We start from the raw sequence: 12,975 nt of genomic DNA, 5'->3' as shown, positions 1-12,975 counted from the left end.
TTCGGTTTTGATCAATACCTCCACTGTAATCAAATCAAACCAAACCATTGGTAATTGATTTAGTTCGATAATTTTATACCTATTCTAACAGATCAATTGAAAAAATTCCAACATCTCAAGAGTTATAATGACACACCCCGACCGGAATCGAGGCACGCTGGCCGTCACGTGAGGGTGATGTAGCCATGTACGCAGTGCAGAAGTGATAGTATTATGTAAATGTGGGTGAACAAAAACCAAACTAGCTAACTTACACTAGACAAATATATAAGTGTGAGTGAAGGTATTTAAAGTGGATACACATTCAGAGCATAGGTAACCTAAGTGCAGTCCAGCAGGCTAAGTATTAATTATACAGGACATGAAATAAAGTTCCTACATTAATTGAAGTATGTCAAAACCGTCGTAAAGTCCTTGTAAGCCACCAACTCGAACGTCTAACTAGAACCTGGAGGGGCGCAAAATAGAAAACATGAGTGGGCAAAAACATAGCTTTTTGAAACCATTTCTCTTTCCAAAAATAATAACCTCTCACTGTAAAACTTGTACAATTTCCCAAAAAATAATAGTACATACGTAGGTAGAAATCATGCTCAATAGTAGTGAAAACCAAGTATATGTCATGTTAAGTATCTCAGCCATGAAATGAATAAGCCTAGTGAAATAAATCAATGTAAACTGATATGTCAGCTGGAGTCACCTAACGTGACCTGTATGGCTTAACCTATAGCTCATTTACTAATTCCTGCACACGAGTCAAAACCACCTAATATGGTTTGTACGACAGGCTGGGTGTAAATAGATACGCTCAAGTGCTACGATCACGTGAAGGCTATGCGATGAATCGCAGGTCACCTACGAGTCGGAACCACCTAATGTGGTATGTACAACAGGCTGACACCAAACTTGGATCCAAGGTGAGCATGCGGTGCAGGAGGTGAACGATCACGTGAAGGCTGTGCCCTGGCCTTGGGCGGGAGCACTGATACGGGGGTGCAGGATAATGAGCTCTAAATGCATCTACACATAACCATACACAATGCAACCACTATCATCATAATGCACTCACTTGAAGTTTACCTGGGCCTCCACAACATCATTCAATATTATGCAAAACTATACTAATGCAATTACTAAAATGTAATGCATCCTTGACATGGCATTTAAATCATAAATTCATTTAAAAACAATTTATGGAAATCGTAAAGCATATATACGTATATATAGAAAACAAAAGGCCACTCACAGGTATGTAGCAGGGTCATAACTCTCGAGTCTCGCCTGGCTACGCTCATCCTCCGGAAACATCTCACCTATATGCGAAACAACTAATTTAACGTTAATTTGAAAGTACATAACAACAGCCGTGTAATAACTTCTCATACATTGCTCAATTGGGGTGATTGAATATACCATCGTGGCCTACTCAACACCACGAGCATCCCCATATTTTTAGAAAAAATTTCTAGTGTCTCACGCGCCGGCCAAGGCATGACTACACGCAGAGGCCACGCGCAAGCATGTGCCTGGCACGCTGAAAAAATCCCTAACATCGTTAAGGAATGTTCCATTAAATAGAAACATATTCCGTTAGATTTACCTCACACCGTTAATATATTCCGTCAAAGTTGACGGAATATTCTCTGTCTTCTCCGGTGGTCTTCGTCGGAGTCGCCGTCGGGCGGCATATGCAACGTCGGATTCTGGAAAATCTTAAAACCTTAATATCTCCCTCAATTCTCAACCAAAATTCATGAAATTTATATAGATTTGAAGCTCTTGAAGTCTAGAACACAACCATACCTATTTGAAGTCCTAAAACCGACTTAAAATGCTGGAAAAAATTCTTGGAAAAACCGGCTAACTCTGCAATTCCACAATCGTGCTTATTCCGACGTCCAAATTTCTCCAAAACTAGTCTAAAATGCTAGGGAAGTTGAGTGAGTACCTTACTAAGCCTCAAAACCAAGTGAATCACCCACGATCACGTCGAAGCTATTTTAGCTCTTCACTGGAGTTTACGAATTTCGAGGTTTTCGAGATCAACCCACATAACAAATGGTACCACAAGATTATAAAGCTTGAGAGAAGTATGATTATAGAAACCTCGAGTTCGATCTGTAAAATCTGATGGTGTTTGAAGGTTGAAGGGCTCGGGTCGTACGGATGAGAGAGAGAGAGAGAGAGAGTTCGAAAAGAAATGAGAGGGCGAGGGTTGCACGTGTGTGTGTGTATGTGGTCACGGGTTGGCCAATTTAAAAGGGAAAATTAATGATAAGGGCTTAAAAACTTTGAATGTTAACCAAAAACCATGTACTAACTTTATTTAATGGTTAGGACAAAACCTAATATTAAATCAGTCCAATTATAATGGCCCAAACAATGAGTTTCTAGTTTTGCCCTTCACGACAACTCACACACGCAAGCAGAGTTACAGAGAGCAAAGAGCTGTTAAACCCTAAGGTCGCAACCATGTTTTTCATCGCAATTCACAGATGAGGAGTTCCAGCATATTCTGCGTGTGTTGAATACCAACGTGGATGGAAAGCAGAAGATCATGTTTCACCCTTACCTCCATCAAGGGTATCGGTAGACGTTTCGCTAACATCGTCTGCAAGAAGGCCGATGTCGACATGAACAAAAGGGTTGGTGAACTATTTGCCACCGAGCTTGACAATCTGATGACTATTGTGGCAAACCCCCGCCAGTTCAACATACAAGGATGGTAAATATTCCCAGGTGGTTTACAAGGATAGAGATTATGGAGTTTCGGTCTTCATCATTTGCAACCTACTCTCTTCATTCCCATTCTTGGTTGCAATCACTCTTATTATCTGGTGAAATTTCAACTGGAGTTTTCGCATTATGTGTATAGAAAGCCTCATAATGGTTGTAGCTTCTCTGGTTCCCAATTTCCTAATGGGTATTATAACAGGAGCTGGAATCATGGTATTATAACAGGAGCTGAAATCATGGTAATGAGATACAATCAAATGCTTGATAAGTTTTCTCTTCTCTTTCCCATCATGTATATCCTTCTTGGTGTATCCTCAATTAAATGGTTGTGTATGCAAAGCATCCTGACGATGACCTCAGGTTTCTTCCTCTTGCTACCAGATCTTCCCAAGCCGTTTGGGATACCAATAGACCACTCTAAGTGGTGGGACTTGGCTGCTATTCCCATGTGGTCTTTGACATTACCGGGGCCTTCGTGTGCATGGACAGAGATTTGTGGCCTTTGAAGAAGTGACATTGAGGAAGAGGAGAAAGAAGGGAATGACACACGTTACATCAAATTACCAATTTGATTTCAAGTTCTTGAACTGTGTTCCTTTTGTCCCTTCCCCTTTGGAAATCTGGAATTCCACTCACACTCAGTCCAAAATTCAAGTTTTAATTTTTTTTAATTGGCATTTGACAACACTAATCTTGTTCCTTGTGTCGAATTTTTATAGTAATTTGGCCCTTTGGTTAATGTGTAAGGTCTAGTTCCCTAATTTTTATAACATTGTTGCAAGCTAGTTGTCTTAATTTTGCATAAATTAAAGAACTGAAAAAAAGATGGGTTTGGATGTTTAGTGGGATCTACTTATTAGCGAACACGCCAAACCAAGAAACAAAAAGAAACAAAGAATTCAAAGTCTTGCAAAAAATTGTATCACAATTTTCCATGATCATAATTAAAGGAAATTTTAGTTACATATATATGGGTGTTATTGTTCTAGGTTTGAGTTGGAGCATGAGATTAGAGAAGCGAAAGAAAAGTAAATAGTCGGTGTTCAATTTTAAGAAATAGTTAGTGTTCAGTTTAACAAACAGTGATAGTACAAGTGTTTAGTTTAAGAAATAATGATAATACTCGCGTTCAGTTCTAAAAATAGTTCATGTTCAATTTAAGAAATTGTGGTAGTATCAGTGTTCAATATAAGAAATAGCCAATATTCAATTTAAGAAATAGTCAATATTCAGTTTACGAAATAGTCAATATTCAATTTATGAAATAGTAATAGTACCAGTGTTCAATTTAAGAAATAATGAGAAACTCGTGTTTAGTTCTAGAAATAGTGGGTGTTCTGTTTAAAAATAGTCAATGTCCAGTTTAAGAAATAGTCAGCTCACTTTAAAAAATAATCGGCTCTGTTTACGAAATAGTCAATGTTCAGTTTGTGAAATAGTCAGTGTTCAGTATTCAGTTTAAGAAATAGTGATAGTACCAGTGTTCAGTTTAAGAAATAGTGATAATACCCGTGTTCAGTTCTAGAAATAGTCAATGTTCAATTTAAGAAATAGTGATAGTATCAATGTTCAATTTAAGAAATAGTGATAGTATCAATGTTCAATTTAAGAAATAGTGAGAGTTCAATTTAAGAAATAGTGATAGTATCAGCATTCAGATTAAGAAATAGTGATAGTATCAGTGTTCAGATTAAGAAATAGTTAGTATTCAATTTAATAAATAGTCAGTGTTCAATTTAAGAAATAATAACAGTATCAATGTTCAGTTTAAGAAATAGTCAGCATTCAGTTTAAGAAATAGTCAATATTTAGCATCAGTGTTCAGTTTAAGAAATAGTGATAGTATCAATGTTCAGTTTAAGAAATAGTGATAGTATCAGCGTTCAGTTTAAGAAATTGGTAGTGTCAGTTTAAGAAATAGTTAGTGTTCCGTTTAATAAATAATAACAATATCAGTGTTCAGTTTAAGAAATAATGATAATATCAATGTTCAGTTTAAAAAATAGTGATAACATCCGTGTCCAGTTTGAGAAATAGTGATAGTATCAATGTTCAGTTTAAAAAATAGTAATAGTATTTGTATTCGGTTTGTCAGTTTGAGAAATAGTGACGACGCGTACAATTTAATTACGTCAGCGAGAAAAATAATTTAAAACTATATGCCTACATCCACGTCACTAAGCCTTGAGGGCATTATCGTCATTTTCACACATTATGGGATAAAATATATATTTATTCGAGACGGATCGTCACATATAAATTTCTAAACATCCACACCCCTCATACATTCCAAATTCCTTCAAAAGATTATGTTTCTTTGAACACAAAAATTCCATCTAATCAACTAAAACTAAGTTTCAATTAATTGGAGGGGTCCACACTACACTAAATTTTGATGATGTGAATCATATATTTTTCAAATTGTACCTTATATATTCTCTTTACAAAATATTAGCCAATTCGAAAAAGATCATTTACTACTTATTTAATTTATTAATTGAATTGCTAATTGCGTTAAAGATGCGTTTTTCCTACTTAGGATGTGGTATGGCTGTTTTTTTAGTGTAATTTAATTATCTTCCAAAGTCGTAGTTGGTGACTTTTGATGGTTTTAGTAAATGTCAAGATTCTCAACGCGTTGGTGCAGTTTGGTTTGGTCCCCGTCTGCCAAAGTCTCCAACCGCATCCAATCGCATTATTCCAAGTTGGGTCAAGCGTTCCACACACGTCATTGGAATTATCATCACAAAAAATGGAGATTCGCCTCCCAAATTCCCAATTCCCGCGAAAAAGCCCAACGACTCCTCCCTCTCAATCCCCTCTTTGATCCTTCGATCAATCCGATTCCGTCGTCTCGAAGCCGGAACAGGCTTAGGTTCGCCAATTCCAATGGCGGCCATGGCGATGGCGATGGCCGGAATGATAAACGGAGAGAGAGCCGTGGTGGTGCTGTTCATTACTCGCGTCCTCTTCTCCCTCCCCTTCTCTCTCCTCTCCCACGGCGTCGCTCTCTCTCTCCTCGCCCTCTCCGCCCTCTCCCTCGACATCCTCGCTGATTCTTCCACCTCCCTCTCCCAATTCAGCACCAGGTACGCGCACTCTTCGCTTTCGATTTTTGAAATTGATTTTGTTGGGGCTCTTGCGGTGGTGGATGTGGGCATTATTGTAATTTCAATTTTTCAGGCCGGGTGCTTCGTCGGGTATATTGTTAGGGGCTGTCACGTTGCCCGCTGTTTTCATATCCAAGATGATTCAGCTTTCGCGGGCGGTTTCATTGCACCAAGCTGCCATTGAAGGTACTTGGTCTAGCTTTCGACTTCAGCTCACCGTTATCCGCGGCGCCTAAACATAATTACCATAAAATAAACATAATTAACATCAAATTAGTAAAAGTATTGTCTTTTTTTTTCATCACTGTACTGATGAGCCGAAAAGGTTTAAACCTTTACGATTATGTAAAAGAAATTTGAGTTGCATGATCGACGTGAACTTATCGGTACTGGTGGGAGGTCCGCAATTGAATGTGACAGGATTCTGCTGATCATATGAACGTGCTCCGATTTTAAATTCTGCGGGCTATTCACTGTGCCATTTGGGGTTTTGGAAGCTCGTGATATTTATCGGAGTACTGGGTTTAATTAGCTAATGTTGTTACATTAGGTATGACATATTGCCATAGTAAATTCTTAGTCTACTTTAGATTGTTACGGCAATAGGTGATCTTTGAATAGATTTGAAATTTGGTTAGTGGGAAAAAGCATAAAGAATCGATGAGAAGGGAATATGGAGTGCATGGGTCTGAAGATCAAAAGAAAACTTCCATTTGCACATGAGGATAATTATGTGTGTTTTGAAGCAATTCCTTTTTCAACCAAATATTTAAGATGATTCTTAATTATGCAGAATTTGCTCTTAGTACTTAGTAAGAGAAAAGAATTTGGATGAAAGTGGTATTTTCCTGTGATCCTATTAAGATGAAGTGAGAGAAATAAATCTTTAGCAATTCCCTCTCTCGGTTTTACGTTTTCATGAAGAGAGCATTTGTCCCAGCTGCCAAGTCACATGGGATACAGGAAAAGTTGTTCTGGTAGAGACATTTTGTTAACTTAGTGCATAGGTCCTTGTAGATCGTAACCCTCCTTCTCTCTCGTTCTCTCTCTCTCTCTCTCTCTCTCTCTCTCTCTCTCTCTCTCTCTCTCTCTCTGGCTGTAAAATTTTGCAAAGGTTTATGTTAACTGGTAACTCTTTTCATCTATTACTTTTAGTTGGTTTTATAAGCTGATTTTGTAGGGCTTCATGCTTCCAACTGTTTACATCGCACCTTTGTCTGATATCATTCCTCTCTAATATGTTGCTGATATGTTCAATATTACCATCCAGAACTCGAATCTTTGACAATGCAATACTGGGCTGCTTCTGCCAGCTGCTTGTGTGTGCTGATTTTCCTCTGCATAACTATAAGGCGTTCATCCGAGAATATGCCTCCACCTTCACGTAGTATTTGGCATGCAAAGTTTAGCTTAAGTTGCATGGTATTGCACACAGCGGTGTGCTGCGTGACTCTTGGTACATTTTCTCTTACTAGTATGTTTCCTGCACGTCTTCCAAGTCCTTTTCTTCTGAATTGATTAAGGAGCATGGAAAGTGTTCTCTACTTGTGGTTAAGTCAATAGTAATTGGAAAACTGACACTTTATTTACTCATTCCGTACAGGCTTTGACACTGCATTGAAGTTATTGTGGATGCTCTGTCACGGATTGGCAGCTGTAAAATTAATTCAGCATGTCCTTAGAACTTTCCCGTCTTGTGCTTCCATTGGTATATGCCTTGCTACTTTTTTCTATTTTACTTGCTCATTCTTGCAAAAATTCAATTGAAGGGGAAAAACATAACTTCCTAATTCAAATGGCTGCTTTAGCTTCATAGGAATAAATTTACTATTCATGGATGGTCCCATGATGTTTAGTGGCTTTCAGTGGTTACACAACTAAAATAAAAACATGAATATGCATTTGCCCGGTCAATATGTTCTTCCAGAAATTAAGTTCTTTATACATAATAGTAATACATTAATTAATTCATATTGAGTACTTCAAGTTGAATTGCCATATCATTAGTCAGCTAGTGAGCAGATCTCTCTCTCTCTCTCTCTCTCTCTCTTTATTTTTCTTTCTATTCATACCTCTCTTTCTGATAATTATTGTTTTGAGGTATTACTCTGATTCTTTCTCAGTAGTTGTTGATGTCGCATGTTTTTGGTTTCACTCTAGGGGAAGCATGTCTAGTGACTTCAGGTCTTGTTCTCTATTTTGGTGACATGTTGGCATATACCATTGAAAAGGTTATTGCTTTTCTGCTCTATTTAGTTATTTCTTTCTCTGTTCAAACTGCTTATATACTCATTATATTGGTTATGACATTTCTCGCACAGGTGTCTGGGTTTTTTATGAAATCAGAGGTGGTACAGTATGGAAGCAAACGAAGTGAGATTAGTATTATTATACAGGTTTGTTTCCTTAGGAGATGAAATTTATTGTAAGTGGTCTGGCTGGAAAACCAACAGTGTTCTATTTTATGCAGGGGTTGCTGCTTGGCCTTCTTCTTTTCCCAATGGCCTTTAAATTTGTTCTCCGAATGTGGGAATTCTCATTAAGTACAGCCCGCTCTGAAGTGAGGACAAACAACGAGATTTGGAGATCTGTTATCTTCTTTTCTTCCCTTGGATTTATCATGATTGTGATCATTCCATCATGGATGCAGTTGGTTCAGGATTTTCATATGCATCCCTTGTTATGGTATAACCTTTTTCAACGATTTGTATGATACTTGTTACTTCAACTGGATTTTTTATTATCTTCTATACGACATGGTTATTAGGTTACCATTAGTTTCACTATAGTTAAGTGGCTGATATTTCTCGTAACTGGTGCTGAAGTTATTAGATGTGTGGAATGCAAGCTTGGAATGGTATTTAATAAAAAGTCAATGCTGCAGTCTGAACAAAACATCAAGGGGTCTGCATGCTGGTTGATATCATGCATTGGCACCGATTTCATCTGAATGTAAAAAACTAGATAACAAACAAAACTCTGAATTAAGTCTCACTGCATATTGGTGTGCACAATTGCAAAGTATGACTTATTCAAGAATATGAAATTAGTGATAATAGCGAAGCAGCTTTCCATTGGTTGTGATGTAGGCCCAGAATTGCAGTTACCGGGACTTTCTTTGTGCTACTCTTTTTGTGTGTTTGCAACTTCCTTTTCAAATAGTTTGAATGGTAGGTTCTACCAAAACCATAGTTACTAGGATCTTTTTTATGTTTGGGTTTGCGGTACTGTATGAGATTTGGTGTGCTCTTAGCCCTGGTGCATGGCGCGCATGGTATACTAGGTTAGCTAATTTGGAGTTGTAAGTTTGCAATGTTACCCATATCAGTTTGGTTCCTTGCATACAACTTGAAGTACATCCATCCATGTGTTCAAAAATGCATAAATACTTAAATCAGAGTTTGTAAAATCAATAAATTGCATTTGTCATTCATGGTACACCAGCATTTTCTGTTTTTAAGTTTTCTGTAATTTTGACATGTTATCTACTTTTTATTTCCCATATATCATGGTACACTTGAATTCCAGTTTCAAGGAACTGGACTGCTAGAGTGCCATGAATTGTGGCAATTGATCTGGATTGTGGTTCTGAGGGGTTGTGCAATTCGGTAAATTTTCGGCAAAATTTGCATGGGCAATGACTTGTATAAGGTTCCTTAAGTTTTCCTTTTGTTTCATAACTTGGCTCTTCGCTGTGCATGATTATAATTTTGATTCTGTTTACAAAACATTTGTCTTTCTGTCTGATGGCTTTCTTATATCCGCATCAAATCTCTTTTTTTTCTTTTGGCAGGGTACTTTCATTTATTTTTTCAGAACCATTTAAGAGATTATCTTTGTGTGCGTACTGGATCTGTGTGATATTTGTGTCTGTCTTGAGGTTCTACAATATTTCAAAAAATAGCAAGATTGAGAGGATTCTACTCCGAAAGTACTACCATCTGATGGCTGTGTCGATGTTTGTGCCTGCTCTTATCTTCCAGGTGATTTAGGACTAAGAATTGATTGTCATCTCAGTAAACTTTTGGATTCATCATTCTAGTTGAGTGTGTGTTTATATGCTCCCTGTATGTTTCTTTTCCAGCCGGAGTTTCTTGATCTTTCATTCGGTGCAGCATTGGCAGTTTTCTTGGCATTGGAAATTATTCGAGTAAGTTTTCAAACTAGCACCTGAGGTTGATTGGTCTATAAATTTAATTTCTTATGCAATAAATAAAATCCACTTGTTGAGGATACAATATTGCCAAGTCAAAATACTGTGTTTGAATATTTTGGAAGAGAGAGAGTTTCTGTGTGTGCGTGTGTTGGGCCTGTATGTTAGAGTGGTTTTGAAGTCAATCTTATTTCATTTGCTTGACTGTCTTTGTGACAAGGTATGGAGAATTTGGCCATTAGGACAATCTGTAGATAAATTTATGAATGCTTTCACTGATCATCGTGACTCAGATCTTCTTATTGTCAGGTATGGAATTCCTTCACCCCCTAGATCAAACCCTTAAAACTCATAAATTTGATGCAAAAAAGTCACACAAGTTTTGTCTTTTATATTATATGCTTTGTTCAGCCACTTTTCACTCTTGTTGGGATGCGCTCTTCCTATCTGGATATCTTCGGGGTATAATGATCGACCCCTTGCTCCTTTTTCTGGAATTTTGAGCCTCGGAATTGGAGATACAATGGTGAGTGTGATTGCACCGAATGAACTGGACACGAAACAACTGTTGCTTAATTCTTGTTTAATGGTTGTGTTTTTATGTTCAGGCATCAGTTGTTGGGTATAAGTATGGTGTCCTCAGGTGGAGTAAAACTGGCAGTAAGTATCTGTATTAATTAATTACACCAAAAAAGGGGTTTCCATTAATTTGCTTAATGCATGTGGAACTTTTCTTTGCAGAGAAAACCATTGAAGGGACTGCGGCTGGTATAACATCCGTCCTGGCTGCTTGCTCAGTTCTGCTTCCCCTTTTAGCATCCACTGGATATATTCTTACAGAGGTGTGTATATCTGTCTCTCTCTTCTTCTGCCAAATTATTATATGACTGTTGTTGTTCATGGAACCTATTACGTGAATAACTGAACTGGTTATTTTTTTTTTAAAGTTATGTAGAAAAGGAATTCCTACATAAGAATAAGATGTCTAATTGGTCTCACATACGTGGTGTCAAGCCACCTAGATGAGTTGAGGTGCACTCTGCGAATCAGATGAATCATGCATGTGCAAGCAATTCATGTTCATCAGTGTTTCCTAATTGGAAACAAAGTGCACACGCATATAGTTGTCGCCGAATTAGGATATTCTGTTTGTGCTGCCGGTTTTGGTCACCGTGGTTGATAATGCATGTGATTTAAGTATGAGTTTTGTCGATGTTTGCGTGTGCATAATTTGATGGAGCCCCCTCTCCTCTAACCCCACCCCATTAAAAAAGATGCATATAGGAGGTCATCAAGTAACTGGAGTTGTCTCTCTATTCCTGTCAACGAGTTTGTTCTTGCATGTGCTTATGCTTTTGATGCCGAACTTTTTCAGCATTGGTGCTCTCTTCTCCTAGCCGTGACTGTAAGTGGTATGTTGGAGGCTTACACAGCACAACTTGATAATGCATTCATACCGCTCGTATTCTACAGCCTTCTGTGTTTGTGAATGGCGCTCCAACCGCCTGGACAAAAAATGTGTACAGCAGCGAAAAGAGCTGCCTAGAATCATCGTCTTTTACGTTCACGGGCTTCCCGTGAGCACTTTCTTTTGTATATATATACAACTAATCTGCTGACCGAGGATGCATACAGCTTGTTGTACTAAATTCCTCCATAGGTTGAAATGATTTTTGTTTTAGGATTTAGGAATACATATAAAGGGCAGTTCAGTTAATCGTCCCTACTGTGTCGAAATAGCATACAAGAAATCTAGTTTCGAAATTTTTATTCTTTATTTTTCCCTGAGAGGAAGGGGGGGTTCTGAGGTTGGTTAGGTAGATAAGCAGATGGTAGATACAAAGGATCCAGATTTTGTTGTGAGACTCATACAATTTGTTGTATTAATGCAAATAAAAGCTTCTTTTATTATGATTCGCTAATGATTATTTATCGACTGTAAGAGGTTCTTTTTCATCCTTTTGGACTACATAGACCATCGGTTACCTTGTGAATTGTGATAGTGCCTACCATTGTGAGAGAACCATAGAAGTGTGCCTAAAACAACGCGACGTGATGTTCTTGCTACATAAAAATTTCTCCACTAGACCAAGAGTTGGTCCATTGTTCTTTTGGTTAAACGAGGTCATGTTTTTATTTTCGTCCTTGAACTTTATTCTTTTGTTTTTAGTGGTTTTGAAACTCATTCTCGTGTGATGTGGTATTCTTTTCGTTAATTTCTTCCTTCTTTTTTCTGGAAAATTTAAGGGCAAATAAGACAAGTCCAAAGAATTTATCAAACAAAAATTTCAACTTCTTAATTACAATAGGGTGGATTAAGATATCTCCCCCCCTATATTTTTGTTCATTTTTTATTTGATTATTTCATTTATACATTTTGAGGTTGTGGGGTGAATTTCAAATGTGCCCCTAAAGTTACATTATAGTAGAGGGAGTTATAGAAAAGGGAATGGAGTTAAAGAAAATAACTAAAATACCATGTGAGGGTGAGTGTGAGGACTTCCGAACAAAAAGAGAGTAAATATGATGCAGCGAATGGAAAAGGTAGTCCTGATCACCAGGGCGAGCCATCACTATTGACATGTTTTGTTTCTAAACCCAAAATTTAATTCTGTTCATTAACCAATCATTATTTCAACTTTTTTTTTGTCAGTTTCATGGTGGGAAATTCTGCAATATAAATATTAGCTCGTTGTGCAATGTCAATAATATATTTAGTCAAAAAGTTCATGCGGAGGTCCGATCTAACTGTTGTGGCAACTGTTGTGGCAACTACGTATGACCTTAATTAGCAATTTAGCATTGTGTTCTAATAGCATGACAGGATTAATCATACGACTCTTCCGCCCTTATTGCCACCGACTCCCACTTTTGGGTGGGGGTCCGTGGCGGCTCCCCTTGCTTGCCAATCCAAGCTAATCCTTCCTCATTTTCTTTGGCTTTTGCATATCCATTTTTGGCCCTTCAATTTTTACT

General features: G+C 37.7%; 1 protein-coding gene across 2 annotated transcripts; it reads left to right on the top strand.

The window, feature by feature from the left end:
- The first annotated feature begins 5,388 nt into the window (after positions 1-5,388).
- On the top strand, positions 5,389-11,908 carry LOC137743527 (dolichol kinase EVAN). Of its 2 annotated transcripts, none has more exons than XM_068483440.1 (14): positions 5,389-5,825; positions 5,920-6,032; positions 7,117-7,302; positions 7,450-7,554; positions 8,007-8,077; positions 8,168-8,242; positions 8,317-8,531; positions 9,640-9,829; positions 9,931-9,996; positions 10,220-10,308; positions 10,411-10,525; positions 10,608-10,659; positions 10,741-10,841; positions 11,375-11,908. In XM_068483440.1, the coding sequence occupies exons 1-14, from the start codon at positions 5,626-5,628 to the stop codon at positions 11,486-11,488; spliced, it is 1,692 nt and encodes a 563-aa protein (XP_068339541.1). In that variant the 5' UTR covers positions 5,389-5,625; the 3' UTR covers positions 11,489-11,908. The 2 variants fall into 2 exon arrangements, with proteins under 2 accessions (XP_068339541.1, XP_068339540.1); XM_068483439.1 differs by having other exon boundaries at positions 7,117-7,320.
- Positions 11,909-12,975: the final 1,067 nt, after the last annotated feature.

This window comes from Pyrus communis, chromosome 8 (assembly GCF_963583255.1).
Source record: "Pyrus communis chromosome 8, drPyrComm1.1, whole genome shotgun sequence".
NCBI lineage: Eukaryota > Viridiplantae > Streptophyta > Magnoliopsida > Rosales > Rosaceae > Pyrus > Pyrus communis.
The sequence above is the reverse complement of the archived record's forward strand: the minus strand, read 5'-3'. Positions and strand labels throughout refer to the sequence as shown.